General features: G+C 38.4%; 2 protein-coding genes across 2 annotated transcripts in view; one reads left to right on the forward strand and one right to left on the reverse strand.

Moving 5' to 3' along the window:
* Window positions 1-926: 926 nt before the first annotated feature.
* LOC108772819 (lipoma HMGIC fusion partner-like 2 protein) lies at window positions 927-12,613 on the forward strand. The gene is made up of 5 exons (XM_018538451.1): window positions 927-1,125; window positions 10,231-10,416; window positions 10,639-10,911; window positions 11,456-11,569; window positions 12,104-12,613. Exons 2-5 carry the CDS (start codon window positions 10,287-10,289, stop codon window positions 12,244-12,246), a joined length of 660 nt encoding a protein of 219 aa, XP_018393953.1. The 5' UTR covers window positions 927-1,125; window positions 10,231-10,286; the 3' UTR covers window positions 12,247-12,613.
* Window positions 12,614-12,902: 289 nt separating this feature from the next.
* Window positions 12,903-23,699, reverse strand: part of LOC108772909 (uncharacterized) — a 41,037-nt gene continuing 30,240 nt past the window's right edge. Inside the window, exons 6-13 of the mRNA XM_018538560.1 lie at window positions 19,827-20,128; window positions 17,572-17,923; window positions 17,143-17,489; window positions 15,875-16,244; window positions 15,524-15,788; window positions 15,254-15,439; window positions 15,040-15,177; window positions 12,903-14,904 (exon numbers count right to left, since the gene is read on the reverse strand). Coding sequence (XP_018394062.1) covers window positions 14,689-14,904; window positions 15,040-15,177; window positions 15,254-15,439; window positions 15,524-15,788; window positions 15,875-16,244; window positions 17,143-17,489; window positions 17,572-17,923; window positions 19,827-20,128 — 2,176 coding nt within the window. The 3' untranslated portion in view covers window positions 12,903-14,688. The remainder of the gene's footprint in view (window positions 14,905-15,039; window positions 15,178-15,253; window positions 15,440-15,523; window positions 15,789-15,874; window positions 16,245-17,142; window positions 17,490-17,571; window positions 17,924-19,826; window positions 20,129-23,699) is intronic.

Genomic DNA, 23,699 nt, shown 5'->3' on the forward strand with positions numbered 1-23,699 from the left:
AAAGTAGAGGAAAAATACTATTAAATAGTTTTTCATAAAAACCGAACGAGTCCAAAAAGTTAAATATTTTCAAAAAATAAATTGAAAGATCTTATTTTTAAATCATTCAAAAATTTGTGATAAATATTTTGAAGACCCATTAAAAAAAATAATTTCTGGACTTGTTTGGTTCTTACAAAAATTTTATATTTACTATTATTAACTATTATTTAATTATATTTTTTATTATAATATATCTTTTTTAATAATATTATGATAAAGGTAAAGAAAGAAATATTATTTGAAGTATAAAGCAACTTTTATATTTCCTGTTTGATTCTTGCCGGAACAGAATTATTCATAATGTGACGCTATTGATAGAAAACAATTCGACGCCATAATCTAGTTTTGTTTAAACATACCTGCTTGGTTTTTGAAGGAAATACTTTTATATGTATCGTACAAGTTTCACAATTGTCGCAAATTATACACACTTGAAAAATCTTCCAACTTGTCGAAAAGCGATAGTGAAACGTTTGACACTTTTTAAATTATTTTTTTAACACAATTGCATAATTAAATCGGTGAACATTCGCTGAATAATTTATTCGAGTCACTATTGAATTGGAATTGTATATTGTGGTACAATTCAAACGATGAGAGAGTTGTGAAGTTATTTAAATAAAATATTTAAGATATGTAAAACATGTAGATTATACGTTTGCCTAATTTTACTTGGTTTTGAGACTCTAGAAAATTTTGGTTATCACAATGAACGCGCATATTCATTGTCTCGCCCATGATAGATTTCTCGATCTATCATCGAAATGAGATTCATGTCCGATTCTGTCCCCGCTTATATGCGGCGGCTGACAAGTTCGCGTCTCGTTACTCGTTATAGCGCCGCTCCAGCGAACGCCGCGCGTTCTTCAGTCGTGCCCTGCGCGTCCAGTGAGCTGCACGCGAGTTGGATTATGTGCGCGTTTCGAGTCCGCGATTGAACACGATCGAGGAATCGCGCGTGCTCCACCGAAACAATAACTTCCGGTGTTCGATACGCTAAACCACGAAACGTTACTTGTCGATGAAACGCCGATTTTGCCTAGAAACCGTGCTGGGTCAAACACGGAAGAGAGGCGGCGAGAAGTAAGCCACATTGTTGTCGCTTTTATTATTCTATAATTGTAGTTTCTTAATTATGCAACATTACTATCAAGAAATATTATGAGGAACATTATAATTCTTAATTTTCAAGCAGCGTTCTCCGCGAAATTCCTAACGAGGGAATTCCGATGAGATAGAAAGTAAGCTGCATTGTTCTAATTATTGTTATTTGTATTATTCTATAATTGCAGATTCTTAATTATGCAATGTTATTATTAAGGAATCTTCTATATAAGGAATTTTTAATTTTCAAAAACAGAGTTCTTTACAAAATTCTTGACAAAAGAACTTCAACGAGACGAAAAATAAGCCGCGTTGTCCAAATTACTGTCATTTGTATTATCCTATAATTGTAATTTCTTAATTACGCAATTAATTATGCGATATTAAAAAATATTACGTTTTTGGTGCTTTCACGGGTATTTTCTTCAATTATACGAGAAGGTTTGCGGATTATCGCCGTGTCTTTCTTCATTATTAATGCCATTATATTAAAAAATATTATAAGGAACTGTATTTTTTAATTTTTAAACAGCGTCCTCCATGAAATTCCCCTAAGGGAATTCCGACGAGAATAATAATTATTTTGCACGAGATCGTCGAGTTATTCGGGGAGATCGGAGCGAAACAAAAATTTATGGCTGCGCCAATCCATTGCGGAAGAGATTAAGGGATTATCATTACGAGGAGTAAGGGTTCTCGTCATGCAGAATCATCGCTCGTTCGCGTTCCACGAGTCTCTCACCGATTGCATCGATTTACGAGTGTTTACATCACGATGTCAGGGCGCGCCGTAATCACCTGGTATTATGAATTATGCATCCCGGGGTGGTTTCGAATTTCCTCCCAGTCCGCTTCGTTCCTCTGCACGCGGGAACACGACTTGCTGCCCGCGCGCGATCGTTAATATTAATTTCGGGCGGCGCTAAATTGGTACAAATTGCGACGTCAATTAAACCGCCTTGTCGTCGGTAGTTATGTTTCATGGACCAACCGGCAAGTTTCCATTACTCTAGTTGGTTGGTCTTCTGGTTCTGTTATTCTCCGGGCCGTCTATCTTTACGTTTGTTTTGGAAGCACGTTCGATGAGTAATGGAAAATGAAACTTATATAGATGAAATTTAATGCGTAACACGATAATCGCAATGGAATTTTTCCTCGTTGCTCATCGTCAGTGAAATGGGATAGTCTGTGGAATGTTCATTGCAATCGTATTCCGTTTATGTGAGAATCTCTCGGTTTTTTACGGCTAAAAAAACTAAAACGTATGCAATCGCGACTTCGGAATCATAATAGTTAAATGAAATATTTTATTTTATTTTAATAACATGAGAGAGTGAGAGAGAGAGAGAGAGAGAGGAAATTTAAATTAATCTCAAGTTTTCTCCAAGTTTAAAAATTTTCGCGGTTTTTCTCCATTGAGTAGTTTTTGCATCGGGTGCTGTAAAGCGTAAAAACGTGCAGAGATCGTCTGAGATCAAATCGTATTTCCAGATGTTGCCGATGCAACTCGGTGCAGCCGGTCGATCGCTTGTTACCAGCCGCTTGTAAATTCACCTTATTCCTTTTTTTTTTTCAACGCGGAAGGGGGCTGCTTGTTCTTCTTTTTTCTTTGAGAAAGGAATGCGGGCGACTCGCGTCTAGAGAGCGACTGATGGAACAAAAGGGTGTTCCCCGGTTACTATGGGGACCGGGTCTTTTCTTTCCAGCTCTCAAGTGGGTCAGAGCACTAGGTGTACGAGACACGAAATGATGATCGAATCGAGAAGGTTAATCGGAAATGAGAATACTTGATATAAAGAATAGAGGAAAAGAGAAATTTCAGAAGAACGTTACTAATATTTATATATACGACAATAATTATTATTAGTAAAGATCTTCAAAGAACTGCATTCTGCTTTCAATCACTCTATCATCGAGAGATACGATGGACAACCGTTGAAAGCACCAATTGATTCAGATTCTGTGATGCAAGGAATCTTTCACATCCCTCTCCGCAGTCCGGGCGACGATAATGACGTTTCATACATATTTTTTCGTTAAAAAAATAAAATCTAAACGATACATACTTCTTTGTACGTTGAACAAAAACTGTTGTACCGAATTAAAAAAATAAAATTCGAGTGGTATTTCGAACAAATAAGTGACATGTATCTTCGTACCTCGAATAAAAAAACTGCACCATATTAAAAAAGTAAAACTTAAGGTAGTAGCATTTTTGCATTTCCATTGAAGAGCCTTCTTATGCTCACCCATGTAGTACAGCTGCATGTAATTCTTCTTAGACAGCCATATAATGATACTATAAAATTGCGAAAGGGATGAGCAAGAAATTCTGCGTGAATAATGAGAATGTATTTCCATCTTCTGCATGTTGCGACAGTGATTATGAATCGAAATCGTAAAGTGGATTCTCACGAGTGTCACGCCCACTTTATCGGGAAATCCGCTCTTCTCCGCTTCGAGAACCCTTCCTCGTGAAGTAGCGTCACGCATGGGCGCGCATTATTTAAGCCGACGTCCGCGAAACGATCATTAAAATGCACCGCGTGTTTCGTTTTCACGCAAATGCGCGAGCTGGCCGAACACGTGGCGAGCGGGCGCAGAAGAATGAGCTGTAGGGAAGAGTAACGACCGCCAATCGAATCGGCTACTTTTACGAGCGTGAGCATTTAATACGTCCCTGATAGGAATAAAGAGGAGGAAAAAAGAATACGAGCTTCACGCGAATATGTCTCGTCCAAACGAGAAGATGGGGAAGTCGAGGGAAATACGAAGAGGATCAACTTCAAGATAACGATTTTATACGATTTGGCTTTCTTTTTATTCTCCGCTAGAAGCTCCTCATTTCTGACTTCCGAGAATTCTAATTTACAAACAGGATATTTAAAACGGAGTTTTAATTTATGTGGTAGGTATAGTTTCGTGCGATCGTACCTTTTTAGCATATCGAGCTTACATATATATGTATTGTCCGTCGTGAATTTTTCGCTCTTTCGCAATCAAGTCGAACGGAAGTGGTAGTAAACCCACAGAGGAACAAGCAGTTGAACCGTTTTACATTCCGTGGGTGTTTTCTCTCATCTCTCTCGCTGCCTCTCGTCTCTCTCTTTCTGTTTCCTTTCCCTCCCACTCCCAGTCGGCCGCTCTTCTGTCTATTGCTTCTATCTTGTCCTTTCTTCCTAGCCTTCTCTCCACGCTGGTCCGAGTTCAGCATAGCCAGTCGCTGTGTCATCGAGGCCCGATACATCATAAATATAAATTGGCTGGGCGTTCGTGCGTGTGCACGCATAAATGAAGCCGCCTGCGTGCGTGCGTGCGTGCTCCCGGCAATGTTAGAGAATGTTAATGCTATCCGGCAGCGGTGCTCGTCAAAAATGATAAACAAATTCACCTTAGTGGCCAGGAGTTTCGTATTAACACATCCTTTCGTAATCGTAGGAATTTAACAGAGGAGTGACCAAGAAGTATCTATAATTTTCAAAGAGAAAACCAGTCTCTTCTCCCCTCTTTTCCGTAATTTATATCAGTAAGATAAATCTAACAAAATTCGTTAGAACCGAATACGATTAAATACAAACACATTCAATTCAGGAAAACAACGTGTTGATTCGAGATATATCTTGAAAGAAATTTTAAACTGCGGGATGGTAATATCACAAATATTAAATAAATAAACAATTTAATGATATGAAATGCTGATAAGCATCTTAAAACACTGTGAAGAATTTATTACGAGGAGTGCACAATCATTTTGTATTATTTTACACCATCAGAATCAATTCATTCTCTAGTTCGAACGGCTTGATAAACGTGATCTGTCTTTCGCCCTTTTGCTCGTACCTCCGAAGATATTTCTGAATCCACCGTGGATTCATCTTACTTGTAGAACCGGCAGCGAGCAACGTCATGGTTCTAAGTGCGTCGTGAAACAACGAGATCGCGTGAGTCTTGCAAGAGTAGTGCGGAAATAATCTCGATTTCGAGCAACTGCGGTGATTAACGGCGTTCGTGGAATCGCCCGTGGATCCATCCGTTTCAGTTACGTGTTCCCTGAGTTTGTTTCTTCGTTTCGTCTTCACTTTCTGCCTCTCTCTTTCTCTCTCTCTCTCCTTTATGTTCTCGCTCAGTCATTATGTTATCGCCTTCTTTACTTTATTTAAATAATTTTATTTTTATGTACCTCTCTTTTGCATTATATTTCTTTTTACTCTTTATATCAGACGTTTAACTTTTCTCTCTTTTCTCTTCTTCTTATCTTGCGCTTATTTTTTATTGAAAATCTTGTTCACTTATACGTTCTTAAAGGGTTTGCCCTAAAGTAATAATAAATGCTTCATCTCTCTCTCTCTCTTACCTTCTATTTCTCCGGGGAACTCAAACTCGTCTCATCCATTTCGCTTGAAACGCGACGAGCGCAGGAAAGCGCGGCTAAAACGGGCACACCTAATCGTGCTGGCCTTGCGATCGCCTTCGGCGATTAATGCCGTGCGCGTAGAAATATGCACGCAGACGCGGGCGGCAAGTGTGGAACTTCCTTAGGCACGAGATAAGCTCGTTAACAACAAACTTGTATGCGTGCACACCCGGGAGTGCGGCAAAAGTGCCGCCGTTAAACGCGACGGATCATTTTCAGCGCGTGTCTAATCTAAACATCGCATATACGCGATCTATATACGTGACTGGAAGTTCAAGTAACGCGAGGGCACGAACCGATCATATTACATTTTATAATAGTTAGACAGCCGCCTTTTCTGCTACAAAGACGTTTCCGCCGCTTTGCATTTCGCACGACTGCGATGCGTTTTATTCTAAAAATACAAACGACACATTTCTTTTGCGCGCGAAAATTACACGTCGGTCCAGAAATGACGAAAAATTTAAAATCGTTGCGATCGTACGAGGATTCTTTTCGATGGATCGCTCGTATGCCGGACCTAAAACCGATCGGCGGTTATCTTAATCGAGTCTTCGTTGCGAGCCGATCACCGTTAAGCCTTAGGGCCGTCGTTTCTTAATTATCCCGTCGTTAGGATTGCGGTCTGCAACGCCAGACACGCTTATCACGCGTGAATTCTCACGCTCGGAAGCAATTTCTTGCGTATACATCGCCGCACTTCCGCTAATCGATACCGATAATCGTCGCGATGATGAACGACGAAATCTGTCACAGACATGAGCGCCTCATGTTTTTTTACACGTACATCCTCTGCGAACTGTAAAACTTCAGGATGTCTCCATCTTATGCCTGTTTCCGCTAATGTAGATTAACTTTAATCTCGATTCAACTTTATCTCTTTTAATTTTTAGAACTAGAAAAGACACAAATTAAGTTAAATCGAGTAATTAAAGTTAATTAATACATTGGCGGAAACAAGCATAAGATGGATATCTCGAATATATCCTGAAGCTTTACGGTTCAAACTGTGTATGCATTATATATGTAAGTACATGAAACATATATTTTCAGATCTTGTAAAGCTTCACGTTCTTACATCCGGTAATTTATTATTCAAAATAAAACTGTAATTCTCCGTCAAACCTTTTTTTCGGAACGTCGTTTTAAGTGTCTGGCAATAATCAACTGGCATGTTGAGTTCCACTTGTCGGTTACACGGTTCATGTCGAATGACTCACGGCGCGATTGGAAGTCTAATTACGTCTCATGTAGATTTCCCGTAGATGGTGGCAGATCGGTCGCACGCTCGGCACGGGTCTAGGACTGGTCGATCGCTTGGAAAACGATCGCCCTCGGAATTGCGATAAATCACTACGGGTAAAATCACTGGTAAGCGAGACGTTGGCTTGGTGAAGCTACAAAAGAAAAAAAGAAAAAGGTGATTCACCTCCTCTCTCTCTCTCTCTGTTTCTCTTCCTCTCTTCGTAGACTGGATCTCGAGGAGAATGAAGGAGGAGGACAAAGACAAGAGATGCAAGGGAGCACCTGTCCAACAGCTGCCTCGCATATGGCGCACTCGCGAGATTATGTAAGGAGAGTAGGTGCCTTGTTTTCAAACGCCGCGGGTAGAGGCTCTCTCGGGACAATTAAGATGATTCGCGTCGCGCGTTAATCCTGCCACGGCAGGGTCCCTTGAGAGATCTCTTCCACCTCCAGACGAATGATTTCACTTCCACGACAGCTTACCGAGACGCTGCCTTCTTTTGCCCGTAAGCGATAAATTAAGAATCTGTCCTGGATCCTTCCACGTCTTTATCCTTTCGCGCAAGATTATATATACAGTATACGTTTCGGATCCTATTCTGGGCCGTCTGTGGGTGGTATCTGAATCTTTCATTCGGCTCACGCATCTTCGCGGAATGCAATATCCTCCCTCCTCTTTCCCAGCCGTTGCACAGACGCTCCGACCATTAGTCATCCGCCAATGGGTCCTCTGTCCGGTAACTCACGGCCGAAAAGCCGTAAGTCAACGGAGAATGCTAATAATCTGCTTGTAAGCCCAGATCTCTGGTGTCTGGCGCGGTCGATTTCACCACGATGCTATATAAGCCTGGTTCTCTTCGCGCGGCGAAGACCGTTTTAAACTCGCACGCAGAGACTGCACTCAAAAATGCGAATGGATGAACGATGGTATAATTAAAGTGACACCAAGTTGGGAAGAATCCCGTGCAAACTTGACGCCGCAGGCGTCGACATCCCGGTATGAGTTTGAGGATTAATTCACGACTCGATGGCTCGCGCGGTCTTGGCGAAAGGGGCCCGTATCGCATTATAAGAAGGCGTGGCAGCGCTACACGTAACAATAAAGCCGGTATAATTAAAGTAAAAAGAAAAAGGTGAAAAACGCGCAGCTGCCTGTCGGGCAGACAGCAGCCGGCCCACGCGCGCGTTCAACGCAGCGCGCTTGTCTCTCTTCGTTTCGAATTGCATAGATTGTCAATTGAACGATTGAACCAGCGGCTCATTAATTCTTAAACACGTGCGAAGGCGGACTATCGTGGGACGCCGAAACAAGGAGCTGAACGCGATGGAAAATCGCTTAAGTATAGAAGAGATGACTCGCTCGACGATGGCAGCTAATTAATTATCGCTAATTGATGAATTATATCAGGGTTCATTATGTTTTACAGTTATTTGAAAACAGTGCTTTAACGCTTTGATAAGTAGAGTTCTCGATTTTTGTGGTCGTCAAAATGCTAAAGAGATCTATTAATCTGGTTTAAAGCAATGTTTTCTTACAACACCCTCGCGATACATCAACGTCATTTTTTTTAAAGAAAGAGAGAGAGAGAGAGAGATTCATTTATGTTCCGGGGTTCGAGACAGCGCAAATATAAACAGCGATTAGGGGGTGATCCTAAGTAAACACACTCTGTGAAGTGGTCGCAGGCAGAGTGACGGAAATAAAAGCAACAGTGCCAACGATTTTCTTTGGTACTATACTCCGATAATACTGTTGAGTGTTTTCTTTTTTCGATAATTCGATGGTTTGAGTAGAACTTTGAAATTTGACGCGTAGCTCGAAGAGATGTTTGGATCTTTAAACTCACAAATATAAAATTACAAAAAATTCAAATGGACGAATTGATAAAACGTCCATCACGAAATGAATAAATCCAGGTTCGAATTCTGGCTGGGATATTTTTCGTGACAAGTTCTTTACAGTGTTTTAAGGTCTTCATAGAATTGACATCGGTATTATCAAATTGCCTGTCAATTTAATTTGGCATTGCGCGTAATTCAGCTTTAATTCAGGACTGCGTTACAAGATCAACAAATAATCGACACGCAATTTGCTGGAACTGAAAATTGTAAGATTCACGCGAAAATATTATTGGATATCCGCTTTGATTCATGAATATGACTCTCTTCGCTTATTTGTATTAAAAGATTCAAGTTTTGAAAGTACTTTTTTTCATATTTGATATATAGATCGCATTTTGCTTGGTTGATTCGTTGCCGGTGGAGATCAAAGTGAACCTTTCGATTGGTGGTGAAGAGGCCGGGATGATTAAAGTTTGCGGGTTTGAAGAGCACAAGGAAATCTTGAGAGGTGCGCTCGCTCGCTCACTCGCTCGCGAGAAAAAGAGAGAAAGTGGTATCGAGCAAGATGTGTGACATAAAAGGCGAAAAAGCGCCGCCCACGAACACGTCTCGGGAAGAGTGGCCTATTCCGACTGAAAACTAAGATGAGCAGTGGTTGCGTTTCGAATTAATCATATTCAAAGATTATTTAAATAGAAAAAACTCTTGATATTAAAATTCATATTAATGAGCTCGCGTACAAATAAATTAGAAACTCTTAACACCCTCGATCACTACGATAAAATTATATTTCTCGTATTCCCTGCGTGAAAGAAACACTTTTGCTAAAGTATTCAAAAATTTAGCTAGACACAAACCTGAATGAGAATTTGAACTTTTAGATACTTCAACGAAATCGTTCATTCTGTGATAAATCAAATTATTGGAAAGTCTAATTAAATTCTTCATAGTAAGTCCTATTTTAATCTACGTTGTTCCAATGAAGGAAATCATTGGCGGTGCTTTTGAGAGACCGCTCTATCTCCCGGGACGACCGCAAAGGTCTGATCCCGGAGTCGATCACGAACGAAACGGATGTCTTACGGCGTCCGTTTGTCGGTGATTCCACGGTGTCGTGAGCTAGATCCGAGGGTCGAGTGATTTCTATACCCGGCGAGGAGGCCCCGTGCCCTTTCACGATTTCCGTGAAATCAGAATAAAAAGTCGTAACTGTTGGCCGCCGCGCCGTAACCCGAGATCTGTGTATCCTACGTGTTTCGGTTCGTATCGCAGCCACGCTTTTAATGCCCGCGCTCGACGAAGGAGAACCACGAATAACGACGACGCGCATCGTTTTCCTTGAAATACTAATATGAAAGGCATTTATTCTGGCGTTTATTCGTTCACGACCCCTCATTAAAAACGAATGTCGGTAGAGGCAACACGACCGCTTTAATTACCAACATCGAATCCTATTTAACGGGAATTTGAAGAATTCTTACGAATTCTCATTTGTTAATTATGTCGGTAATTGGAACGCTTAGCGTCCTGTTAAGTGCAGGATAGATGTAAAATTTATGAAGGATCGATATGTTATTTTTCAGACACGGTCGAGCGATCTAAGAATATGGCATAGATAGAGAATCAATCAATCGGCAGCATGTGCTATGTGATAGTCACTGGACGCAGTCTGTTATGGACGCTCTTATCTCTGGCAGCGTTGATGGCAGTTTTATCAGGCCTCATCACTCCCAGATGGCTTGTAGGACCACCGACCATTAAGGACACAAGTAAGTAGCTTCTTCAATTCAAATCAAATTTATATCGAAATCCCCGTTATTCGCTATCAAAGGTGAATCATCGCGGACCATTAGGGTCATTATTTCGATTAACTTAATCGATCGGTACTATTTTATTAAATAATTTTAAGTAATTTTGCCGATTAAGTTAATTGTTGTTTAAAATCGGCTATTTGTTGAAATAATATATCGTTTATCGCCTCGAAACTTCAGAAAACGGAACGGAACTGTATACACCAACCGTCGGGATCTACAATCGTTGCACGAGATTATTCGGCAAGACGCACTGCGCGAATTTCAACGTCGACGGCTTTGCGACGGATTCCAACGTCTTCCCGGGATGCTGGAAGGCGTCCCTGTTTTTCCTGTCCGCGGGCCTGGCGGCGATGTCGGTGACCGTGATAGCCGCCCTGCTCGGATGCTGCGTGCAGAGCATCGGCCGCAAGAGCATCTTCAATCTGGCGGGAGTGGCGCAAGCCGTTGCCGGTAATGTTGCTTCTCAATAACGGAGGCGAGGATTGAGATGATGAGATGACGAAACGATGAAACCCCGACTAAGCTTCTTAGCTCGCGGCTGATACATAATCCTTGAATTGATGAGCGATATTTTTCAAAACAAAAAAAAAAATACTTGTATTTCTTTTTCTTTCACGTGTAGCAGGATTTAGGTCCCAACAATTTTTTCTTCCTGACAAACTACAACGTTTGTCCCGATATGGTTAAAGCTTGTTGGCCTGTTCTCAGTGACATTAGTAAGAATGACGCAGATCCCAGAAAGCAATGATCGCTTCGTTGCAGCTGAGTATTCCATGTGCGTAATGTGTTTTCAGCCTGACAATGGTATCTCGAGAGTACGAATGACGCAACCTCCATTGTGGCGAAAGGTTGTGCCCGGAATAATCAACGAATATAAATGCCTTAAAAAGCGATCCCATTGTCATGATTTTACAAATCAAATAATCGGGAAACGCATCTATGTAAAGCGTACTTTTTGTATTGTCGTTCTATTCTTGCATATTCATTTTTATAGGAATATTATATCTTTTCGGGATGATTCTGTATCCTGCCGGTTGGGGTGCTGAAAGAGTACAGAGGATCTGCGGTCCCGAAGCCGATGCCTTCTATCTCGCTAACTGCAGTCTTGGTAAATGAAATGTTCAACATCGAAAGTTATAAAATTAGTTTAAAAAAGAACTAGATTTTTTTACTTTTCTTTAAGAGACAGTTTTATTCTAAATAATTACGACGAAAATGTCAGTTCTAAGAATAATGATAGACTTTCCCAAACAGAATAGATAACGATAATGTAAAATGAATCGTGATTGATCAAAAAGTGATTTTTTAATAATTATTTTGGAGCTACTTTAATATCATTTTGATGTCATCATGACTTTTTATTCTGCTTAGATTTGCTACATAAAAAAAAATAAAATATAAGACTATCCTTGACTGAATGTTTTAAATTAGAGAATCTACAGAATATAAAAAAATCAATTTTGTTTACTATATTGTTATTCTAATTTCAGTTTAGGACTGTGTTTCAAAACCAATTGTGTTGACGTGTAGTTTAAAGTATTGAAAAAAAAAAACAAATATAAATTCACTAAAAAATATTAAAATCCAGTTTCGAGTATAGGTGTTTTTTTACTTATTTGTCAAGAGATCGTTTCTTCCACAGGCTGGGCGTTTTATAGCGCGGCGATCGGCGTTGCTCTCACCTTCGTCTGCGCCGCTTTTAGCGGACAGGCGGAGAAGTCGACGGCCAGTGACAAGGTCCAGGACAAAATGAACGAAGGAAAGACCCTAATATGCTTAGCCTGAGCATGCAAATAAAATCAGCGAGGGGTCTGGCCTCGCCATAATGGGTGCCACGGTGCGAGGCGTCGAAATGGGATACTAGAAGAAAACCAGTGCAACCAGAAATATTCACCTCGTTGTGTTCATCGCGCAGCAGAATGAGACGAAAGTTTTATCGTGGTCGAAATTGTTGCACGAATAATTTAATTATGGGTTTGCAAGGCAAATGAACATTATTGGTGAATGTCATACGCGACGTATTGTATGCACAATGATCAAATATTGGATGTACTTACCGTCTTTCCACACTTAGTGCCGCAATTTATACTGACGCCTACGATGCTCGCAGAGAATTCCTATTTTATATCTTATACATGTTTTTATATGTTAAAGAGAAATATAAAATAAAATGTGTGGATGTTCGTTTTTTGTTCACTCGACGTGAATAAAGGTGAATGTATTCTACTGTCGCAACGAAAGAATATATCTAATTATTTCTCAACATCTGTTATCTCTAATATTTTTTCACGGTGTTTTCAGGCATGCCTGATTGATAAATATATAATATATATAATGGAATTTATTTATTTTATTCTCAACAAATTTCGTGAAATTCGATTGAATGGTATAACTTAAATAGATACATGTATATGAAATTATCGGCTGTCAGTCGATTATGTACACATATATAAATAATGAAGGCACCAAGGGAATTAACAATTAATAAATTATCCGGGAATTTGTATGAAAATTTCGAATAAGACGAGTGTAATTGGCAATTATAATAAGAAATATAACATTATAACAAAATCGCGATTACAGTTCGTGTGTGATGACGAGCGTGTGATTATTTACTTAGAGTATGAGAGTTATTTGGTTGATGACTTGCCGTTAGAACCGCTGACCATTGATTGGACGCCGAGGAGTAACGTACAATTACGCGAAGAAAAGTGTATGGTGTCGTGACGAGAGATACTCTTGTCGCAGGAATGTCAAATTCGGCGGATGTGACACATACGTCGATCACAGTCGGATTCTCGTCGCGGAGATCCGTCACGATAATAAGATAAAGATATTATCAGCATTTGCCACGCATTCGCATCCGATATACCTCTCTCTCCCTTTCTCTTTTTTTTCTCGATAAATGTTCCGAGTTATATGCAATATTCAATAAATCATTAAATATAATCATCTTACAAAGAATCTCAAAAAGTATGTCAGCTATCGAGTGGCGCGATGAGTCTCGCACGCGAAATCTGGAAACATACTATTATTGAGAACAGAATTTTCTTTCTAAAGAGAACGGAATTAATTTATATGTCCATGTTTTACGCAGGAGACGTGAGGATGTAATTACACGTAATCATTATTAGAACAATAATAAAATAATATTTATCGGCATGAGACGCGCAATATATATACGATAATAAGAATAATAGGAATCCTTTTACTCCTAACTGCTGTTGATACTTCTCAACGGGGGAAACTTTATCGACGTCTGATAGAAAAAGCTATTAGGCAAACACTTGGCGTAGAGTCAGCCTTGTGCAAATGTGAATATTTATTAATTCTATTTACATACATAAGCTACGTAATAAATTGCCTGTCTAGGTTAAGGAAATTACGAATTATCAAAATGGAATCTATCTTGAATAAATTAGTAAATAATGCATTTTCTTGCCAGAAAGTATTATATAATATCAAGTCAATATATATGTTACAAATTCTCAAATTCATTTCTTTATCCTTAACCTAGACGCGCCACATCTCTTGATTTTAAAAATGCGACTGATTTCCACTAAAGGATTCTTGCGGGACCACATACCTTCTTCAGTTGCTAACTTTTGCAGCACACACGCAACTTATTACTATTTATATAAATATAAGTTAATAATGTCCATCCAGAGACATGTAACGTAGAAAAACAATTTGATAAAGTGCTACAGTAAATGTTTCCACCTTTCGTTTATAAAATATCTCTATGGACAAGAGGCAACACATAGTCATCGTGTCGCGTTATTGCGCTAGAATGCTCAGAATAATGCATGACGCGTCGAAGCTCGCGATAAAAAAAAAAAGAAATTTCTGCAAAACGTAAACGCCTGCCCTCGTTAACGTGTGTGTATATTCTCTTTCTTATTTGCAGTAGTATTAAATTTTTAGCAATTTCAACACATATTACATAATCTATCTGCTTAATACTTTCCTGTTCCTCGCCGTGCTTAACTCACGTGTAATTCACGCGCGTACGCAGCAAAGGATAATATTTTGAATGAATAATTATATAACAAGCGCGAATTTGATTTTTTGCCGAAGCTGACTGCGTTACCGTCTCGTATACGAGCTAAGCTCTTTCTTCCTTTTTATTTTCACGTTCGAACTGACGGTCTATGTACTCTAATATTTCTTAGGGGCCGCAATGACGAGCTATAGTATTGTTTGGTCAAACTCGGACTCAATTTATCGTTACGTTTCAGGAGCAAAGATCTCAACGGAATTGTCGACATTCTGCGCGTTGGAGCGCATCGCTCGTCTCCGTTCTTCGATCATTTGTCGTCGTGCCTGCTCCCTCGCCTCACGCGCCTTTTTGTTCGCCTCGCTGTTCGCAGTCGGTTTCGCTTTGTGGACTGGTATGACTCGACGTTTACCGTTCTGTTGCGAGGCTTTCTTATCTGGTACGACCTACAAATATATAAAACAAGTACTGAAGGTGTAATCGCAAAAAATTTAAAAAGATTTAGTTTTTAGTGAAAAGAAGAAATATAAATTGAAAAAATTAGATGCCCCGATTCCGTATCAACAATAATTTGTTCATACCTCTTGCCATTGCGACTTCCTTAATTTCTCTATCTGGTCGAAGAGTTCGTTTACTTGAACAACCTGTAGCATCACCATGTCCCAGAAGCCAGCCAAGTCTTCGTTTGTCGTTGGAAATTCTTCGTCTGGCACCTGATTCTAAAATATCAAGATATGAGTCGCTAGTTTTGTTATTCGTTTAATATTCCAAATAACCAACTAGAAATTTTCTTACGATATTCTTTTGACATAATCCTTCAAACTGCTGCATCTTTTGCGAGGTTAACAATCTAGCTTTGCCTGCGGCAGATCGCAGCTTACCAGCAGCCTCTTCTGGCAGTGCAACAGTATCGCCGCTGGCTAATTCGGCCTCTGCAGATGCGGCCAACGATAGCAGTCTATCTGTCTCTTGTTTCAACAACTGAAAACATAATATGTATGAATTCTTATAACCGAGAATATAGGTTTTTATATCGTGTAATATACACATTTACTCTCCAATTACCTTCATAAAATAATGACCATCTTTCTCTTCAACTACTTTTTCCGCTTCTTGAACTTGTTTCGCTATGTTCGTCGAGCTGGCGCTAGGTTCTAATACAGGTAACACTACTTTCGGCGCGGCTGGTTGCTGATCAGGTATGTTTTTACTAGTCGTATCACGTTGCGGTATATCACCTTCTATAGTAATCGGAATCCTTCTTATTACACTGGTCTGTGAATTTATAGTTTGAGAACTCATCTGGTCGGTTTTCCGTGTTGGCGTTATCCTGAGAACGTAAAAACATTTTGTTGTCAAAAATGAAAAATTAAATAAAGTAATTTCCACATTTTATTTATAAAATACAGAACTCACCTTTGTAATGGCTTTATTACTTGTTCCGTGCCGTCTGTGGGTTTTCTACTACTGACTACAGGGAGCTGTGCTCGAAATTCCGGGCGCAAATGTCGCAGTACAGGCAAATTTTTTAACGATTCCTCCGTGTTCGCGTTGTCTGTCGAAATGTCATTGTTATTACTGGATTTATTGAAACTACTGTCACTAATGTTTAGCTTAGTGATGCTGCGTTTGAAGAAGAAACCCTGCGCTAGAGCACCTGGACCGTACAACCGCTCCACTCGTTGTTGAATAAAGGATTTCTCGCTGCTCGACGAAGTGTTTAACACTTGATTCTCAACTTCTATTGACGAGCCGTTTAGAATATTAGTAAACGATGCACCTGAAACTACAAAAAAACAGAACGAAAATAATTAAATAAAGAAATCTGAAATAAATATAAAATATAAACGATAATATAAAGGAATTAATTCACTCTAGAAAGATTTAAGTGCGTACTTTTAAACGAGTATTTAACAATTGATGTAAAACTATTATTTGATGTTAAAAGCTTTAAGCTTTTTTGAATCCTCTTTGATAGCAATAAGAAAAATTTAAAATAATCTATAACAAAAAATAAATAAAGGAAATATACTGTTATACAGCAGAACTTGTAAATAAGAAAGTACAAAACAAACTAACTAATAACGCGTGTATCCTTTACATATATCGAAAGAAACAATCGTTAAATATCAGCGGTAATGTCAAAATATAAATAGATATGGGTCAATGTAACATGACTTATTGACATGAATTTAAGTATAAATTAAATATTATAATATATCTATATGTTAAAAACTTATTCAATACAGAATAATTGAATCATTAATAATATTATATTCACTAATATCAAATAAATTTAAAAAATACTACAATTTTGTTGCTTAATATAAAATATATGTAACAGATAATATTATATCGGATAAATATTATATCGGATCGCTCGCTTTTAAAAGGATCCGAGGACATTAACTATAAAATTATAATTTCTTGAAATCTTATTTATAATTATGGAATTTTTGGATTCCGTTTTTTTAATACAAATAAAAACTTGAGACAATAATGTCAAAATAAATTCGTAATAATAAAATAATATAATTAGACTTTAAATTTAGTTCAAAAAGAGTAAAGAAAGAGTTATTTAAGAATCATTATAGAGAAAGAAAATTAATATATTAATATTGATTTTATTTCTCTAATTTTTTTGTTGCATATTAAAGTCATTTATGGAAGAGAGTTTTCCTTACGATTAGTGACGCCTTGTTTCGGAGTAGAGAAATCTGTCCCCATAGACTTGTTCTGTTGTCCGCATGACATTATTGGCGACAATCCGGGACTTCGTTTGTTAGCTGCACTGCTCATCCTGATGGGACTGAGTTCGGGAAACGTTGCGTGCAACGATATTGCTTTATCGATTTCCGAGTAGCCTTGGCATGCCATACTGATCGAATTTCTGCTCTCCATGTATGTCTCAATTTTGCACTCTTCCTTCACGCCGTTCGTGAATCCGTTTTGCCTTTCCATTGCTAACGGCGATATCGATTGGCTTTTAGGTGGATATTGAGGCGTCGGAACGTTGAGATTCTCGTTGGATCTACAATTTTTCAGATTTCATTTATTAAATCGAGATTCGCGTGTATATTTTAAACGGCGTCAAAGTGACACCAGTGCCTCACCTGAAACCTGCCGGACTCGTGTCTCTCGTGATCAATCTCGTGCCAGGGCTGCTGTCTCTCGAGCGGAATCCTTCCCTCAATTTACTGTCGTACCTGGTGATGCCCGAGTAGCCGCTTATACTGCACGCCAATCCCAAGTAACTAGGCTTCTTCGCTGTCGTTAGCTCTGGTTCGGGGCTACCGTGATGAACATTGTTGGCGTTTAGCTTCTTCTCATCGGGAGTAAGGTGTGACTTCTGCAATGTCTCACTGCTGCCGTTTGCCAATTTCTCGGATGGCGACACCGGTTCACCGTTGCACGATAGGTTCAGACTGTGCAGAGTCTTTTCGGACACGGAGTCCACGGTGTTCTCTGAAACCCGGAAATGTCGATCTAACACTCGCGAAAACTCTTCGGTCTTCTCCTATTCTCAAAAATTAAAAACGAAAGATGTAGAAATTATTATGAACGTCATAACGCGCGAACAAAAGAAATATTACAATTCTGTAAATTTGGCTGCTTTATTATCGTAACGATCACGAGCTAAAGTTACATAAATTGAGCCGCAACAAAACGTTTAAATTTGTCGACATTCAGATCCTTCTATTACGCTTTTATTTAAGTTCACGAAATCTCACGAATTACTGTGCTCTCATTAACGATGAACGTCTGCGAGCCAACTGCTCGGCTGACGAGACATTCACCTTCGAAAAGCACTGTCGCCCACGCACTATGCACACGCCAGTTATTCGCGTTATACGAATTTTATTCGCGTCATAGTCGCAACGTGGCCTTATTTCCTAGGAAACGGTGGAGCGGCTCCAAGCTCGCTACGCCGAAACAACCGGATGGAAATCCAGATTGGTCAAAGTTCTCGATCAACCGACGCACTTCGCGGAATTGAGATGAGCCAACGACAGTCCTCCACGCTCGTCTAAGTCACCGCGACGGTCCTGGAACACTGAGCAGAGTGACACTCTCGCGGCAGAGACTCCCTCGGCAATGCCTTCTTGGCAACGACGAGGAAAAGAAGCGTTTGCACTTGGTGCATGCAAACTCGTCTGCGGTCTAAATCCGATCGGCATTTTGAGCGAGCAAAAAGCGTCCGCCAACCTGCGAGAAAGTAACGGTGGAGGGATCGGCGACCCCCACCGGCCTTGAAGCTTCGAAAATTTGCATGGATTTCGAACGAAGGTCCACGAAATACCTGAGATCGCGATACGAAAGCTAAGTTTTCGAATTTAAGTTAACCCTTTTCCCGAGAATTTACCAATTCGCGATGCCCGAATTAGAATTTGTAATTAACGGCCGATTACTTTCCGCAAGGAGCCAAAGTGAAATATGATTCACGGAAAAAGAGAACGATTTTGAAGTATCTAAAAATTTACCAAATGCACATCTAAAAATAATTTTATTGGACCATCAAAATAATTATATCATGCTGTTTCTTATATAATTATTTTGATGGTAATAAAATTATTTTCAGAATTTAAATTTGTATCTGGCTAAATTTTTAGATATTTCAACAAAGTATCATTCTTTCTGAATGAGAGAACATTTTTCTGATTAAGTAATGTCATGGTTGTTGGACATTTAATGTGCGGCTTTCATCGTCAATTAAGTGCCGCATTTTCGGATAATTGAAAGAACTGGTTTACAGATAAACTGTACGATATAATCCCACGTTCTTTCAAGCGCATTCCACTTTTTTCCGCGGAATGACTTCCTCACTCGAGTGACGCGTCTAATCATTCTCGGCCCGACCGAGGTCTACGAGAAACGATCCTTCTTTTCGATAGGGAAGATTATTTTGCAGCAAGGTTCTTTTCTCAAAGAATCATAATAGTTTTTTTCCTAAAAATAGTAGTATCTAAAAAATCTGTAATCCATCCAAACATTTCAATTTTTGAATTTTTCTGGTTCTCTCTCTCTCTCTGCGAAACCCTAATTATTTATCTACAAATTATATGATTTTTAAATACTACGAATTCTATACATATTTCCAGATTTCTGAATATTTTCAGAAAAATACGCAACTTAAGGAAAATTTTTAATTAGACAATTTGTGTGTGAAGAAATAAAAATATTTTAACCATTTCAAGTTAAATTACTTTCATTTCAAGTTGTCTAGTGAAGTTGTTTAGTCAAAGAATAATTTAATCATGGAACGATTAAATAATTCACAATAATAATAAGATAACGGTTACTAAGTTCTTATTGATAACGTGTCACGTAATCGTGGGGATTACGTGTCTCTCAATGCGGGATAGCCAACCTGATCGGTCGGACGCAGAGCGGTCGACGTCCAGGCTGCAGCTGCCGATGCTCTCCTGGCTGGTCATGTTGGGGTGATGCCTGGTGGCGATCTGCGCTGGCGGTCGGGGATCCGGGTCGAGGCGATGATAGTTGAGAGGTTGCACTGCCAGGGAGAGCGGTCTAGTGCGTCGATGCGAACGGATGCCACCGGCTCCAGGTACCGACGACGTCACCGTCGCGGTACAGGAGTCCTCCAAACCCGCCACCTCGCCACCGCCGCGCCGAGGCTGCCGTTCTTCGTCCACGCGATCCTCGTGCACACTGCACAGGTCCGGTTCTCATCCCGTATACTGTCACGCGTGTCAGAGTGTTCTCGAGCTCGGTGCGGTTACGATATTCATGTGTGCATATGCGTATCTTAATACAGGGTGTGCGATCCTGCGAGCGCATTGGTGATATTCATGTAATAAATAATACGTAATAAATAATATAACATTTCGTCAAGCTTTGACTTTTAAGGTTCGATAGAGTTTAATTGTAAATTACAGATAAATTTAAATCTGTAAATTGCAATCCGACTTCTATGATAAAGAGTAAAAACTTGTTGTTGTTAATTTTACAATTTTACAAATATGCAAGAATTTTTTCAGATTTTTATACAATCCGGTACAACATAAATAAAAAATAAAAATCTATGAAGCTTAAAAATCTAAATTGCTAAACGGGAAGAAATAAAATTTTACATCATCGACGAAATGTTAACATTTGTTACTTGAGATTTTTGAGACTCCAATCTATCATAGCTTAAAAGACTATAAATGTTTAAAATTAATAATTCATCATTCATTAATAATTTATTTTTTAATATACATTGTTTTAATTATAAATTTTTAATTATTTTGACATTTATCATCAAGATATTTAATGTTACAACCCTGTTAGTTTGTCCAAATTTATCATCATAGTATTTGAATCAATATGATTCAAAAACTCTAAAAAATAAAAAGAAATTATTACACAAAAAGATTTTACATTAACAAACGAGTCATCAAATATCTCATAGAACATTTTTTAATAAAATCAATTATGTAAAAAAATAAATTATGGTCAAATAGAGCGAATCAGCAAAGTAAAAAAAAAATTAGTCTCTGATTAAATTATGAGAAAATATTAAATACTTTATAATTCTTTTCAACAAGAAATATCATGTTGTTCACCAAGTGCGTCTGTTATCGGACACTCTGTATAGCGATACTAACAGAAACAGTCTTTTAACACCAAGTGTTTCCATATGAGACTCTGACACAGATTACTTGACTTTGGAAAAGTTTAAAAAGGGTTCAGGAGAGCGACCTCGATTGATAACGAGACGCGTTCTCAAAGAATGACCGCCTTCCGATGGTTTTTATGCCAAGTCCAACGGAACAAGTTGCATTTCTCTGTTTCTTTTGTGAATGTCACATCGTCTCGAAGCAAGCGAGAAAGCGGCACGAATTAGCATTTGCCAGCGGTCGCCGCGACTGCTTTTTTGCACATGACATTCGTGCAGTGTAATGGCAATTGATAAGCTATGGTTGGTCTCTGATTGTTTTCTTTCGTCATGTATGTATATCACCGAGAGAGCTCGAGAACATCGTATAGATGGAAGCTGGTGGCACCGCAATGTGTTCGACGGACTGTCGGACAGACCGGAGTATTCTGCATGTATAATATTACAGTGTTGGATGGGACGGTGAAGGGACGGGAGGGATCTTGCCGAGAGACTCGACGACATAACGTTGATGTCGGGAATCTCGTAGATAGCAAAAATAGATTTTACAACGGTGTTCCTCGGCCACGAGCGGGAGGTCTCGTAAGTCTCGGTTTCGTCGCGAGAATTCCCTCAGAATAAACTCGACGACATAACGTTGATGTCGGGAATCTCGTAGATAGCAAAAATAGATTTTACAACGGTTCCTCGGCCACGAGCGGGAGGTCTCGTAAGTCTCGGTTTCGTCGCGAGAATTCCCTCAGAATTCTTTCACCGCGGCGCGGCGAGCTAAGCTCTGCGATGTGGCATCAACTGGCCGGAAGGCCGGATATTCTCATTACCGATGTAACGAGAGTAATTAGCGATATCGAATTCGCGTAGCACATAACTGTCCGATAGAAGCGCGGCACTTTAATGCCTTTAACGCGGAGAAATCCGGGTGGAAAGTCCTTTTTTTGCGGTGCAATAACCATCAGACTCATGACTTAACGAAGGCAAACATCATACGTTATGCGGAAGCAGTCATATTAATTTCGCCGTGACTTTCGTATTTTTCTGCATAATATCAAAGCAATGAATAAGGCACAGATTTTTATTGCCACAAGTCACGAAATACCATATTTTCCCGCGTTGCGTTATAAAGTAAATATTCCAATGACTAAATTAATAAGAAGGTATAATCAGTCTATAATCTGAAGGTATAATAAAGGTATAATTTGTATTATTATTGATTAATAACAGCTTTTAATAAAATTTGACCTTTTTTTGTAATACAAATTAATAGTAATTTCCGATATTTTTACCTGCTTGACTGAATTTAGCTATCACGTCGTAATTTTAAGAAATATCGAGTCAAAGAGACAAAAAAACGACGATTTTTTATTATTAATTAGTAGCATTACAAAAGAGGAATTATTATCTGCATAAAACTTTGTCAGTGATTGAAAAATATTAACATAAATCTAAAAAAAAAGAAAAGTTTAAGTATAATAAAATCACATTACAGTTCTGTTCGTTGTGACAGAATAACGTGTTACTTATTTATTACATATCTGACGGTATATAATTATTATGTGACATCAAAATTTTTATTTTATCTGACTTCATATTATTGGCGATTTTAATCTTTGACATGGATCTCTTTATTTTGTGGACGCGGAGAATAACAAGAAATCTTCGCAATCGGTCATCCAATCGCTTGACGAATAATTTTGTTTCTCTGATCAATTTCTCATTCTACCTTTTTATTATTATTATTATTTTTTTTATTTACTTCTTTTATTTTTTTAACAAAACCATCAGATTACCATATTCATCAAATTTCTTCATTATAATTTTGTATATCTGAAGAGGGCCAAAATATAAACATGTAATATTTTCACAGCGTCGATCTTTTCTTAATTTTTTTATTTTTGTAACTTTTAAATTAAAAAATGTTCAAACTTTTTGCATATTTATTAATATATATATGTTAGTTTTGAAGATATTTATTTTTTTTGTGTTAATACTGATGCGTGACTCTTATTAGCCTTTATTCCTTCTTTATATACATTTAAGTAAAATCTTATTGATATATTACCATATCAATTATAGTAATTATACCAATAAATGAACTGAAATTTTTGAAATTTAATTTTTAATTTTTTATAATAATAAAAAAACATATTTGGATTGCGTTCTGGGAGCGTGCCTTCAGTGTTAGACGAAAAATAAGGATAAATGCATTGAAAGCACGCTGTCGGAACGTAGCCTACGTGTTTAGGTAAATATAATATTTAAAAAATTAAAAAATGTAAACACTATGGCTGCGTTTTTATCGTTTATTATGGAAGGAAGATAAAATGAAACTTATAGTACGTGAACTGTTTAAACCAAACACAGTTTATGTCTCAAGTTTAAATATAACTGTTTTTGTGCGACACTTGAAAAAATTGTTCAATAATTCGCAATCAAATTATGTTTCTATTACTTAATTTGATACAAAAAATATTTAATCCTTTATTTTACCTTCTTTGCTGTTATTAATAAATATCTAAATAATAATATCAAATTTGTGTGTTGTGTGTTCAAACAATTCATATTGTTGATTTTTTAATCACTAGATTTAGTTATTGAAACATTTATCTTATGCATGACAAAATC

Source organism: Cyphomyrmex costatus, unplaced genomic scaffold (genome assembly GCF_001594065.2).
Source record: "Cyphomyrmex costatus isolate MS0001 unplaced genomic scaffold, Ccosl1.0 scaffold193, whole genome shotgun sequence".
In the NCBI taxonomy this organism is placed as follows: domain Eukaryota; kingdom Metazoa; phylum Arthropoda; class Insecta; order Hymenoptera; family Formicidae; genus Cyphomyrmex; species Cyphomyrmex costatus.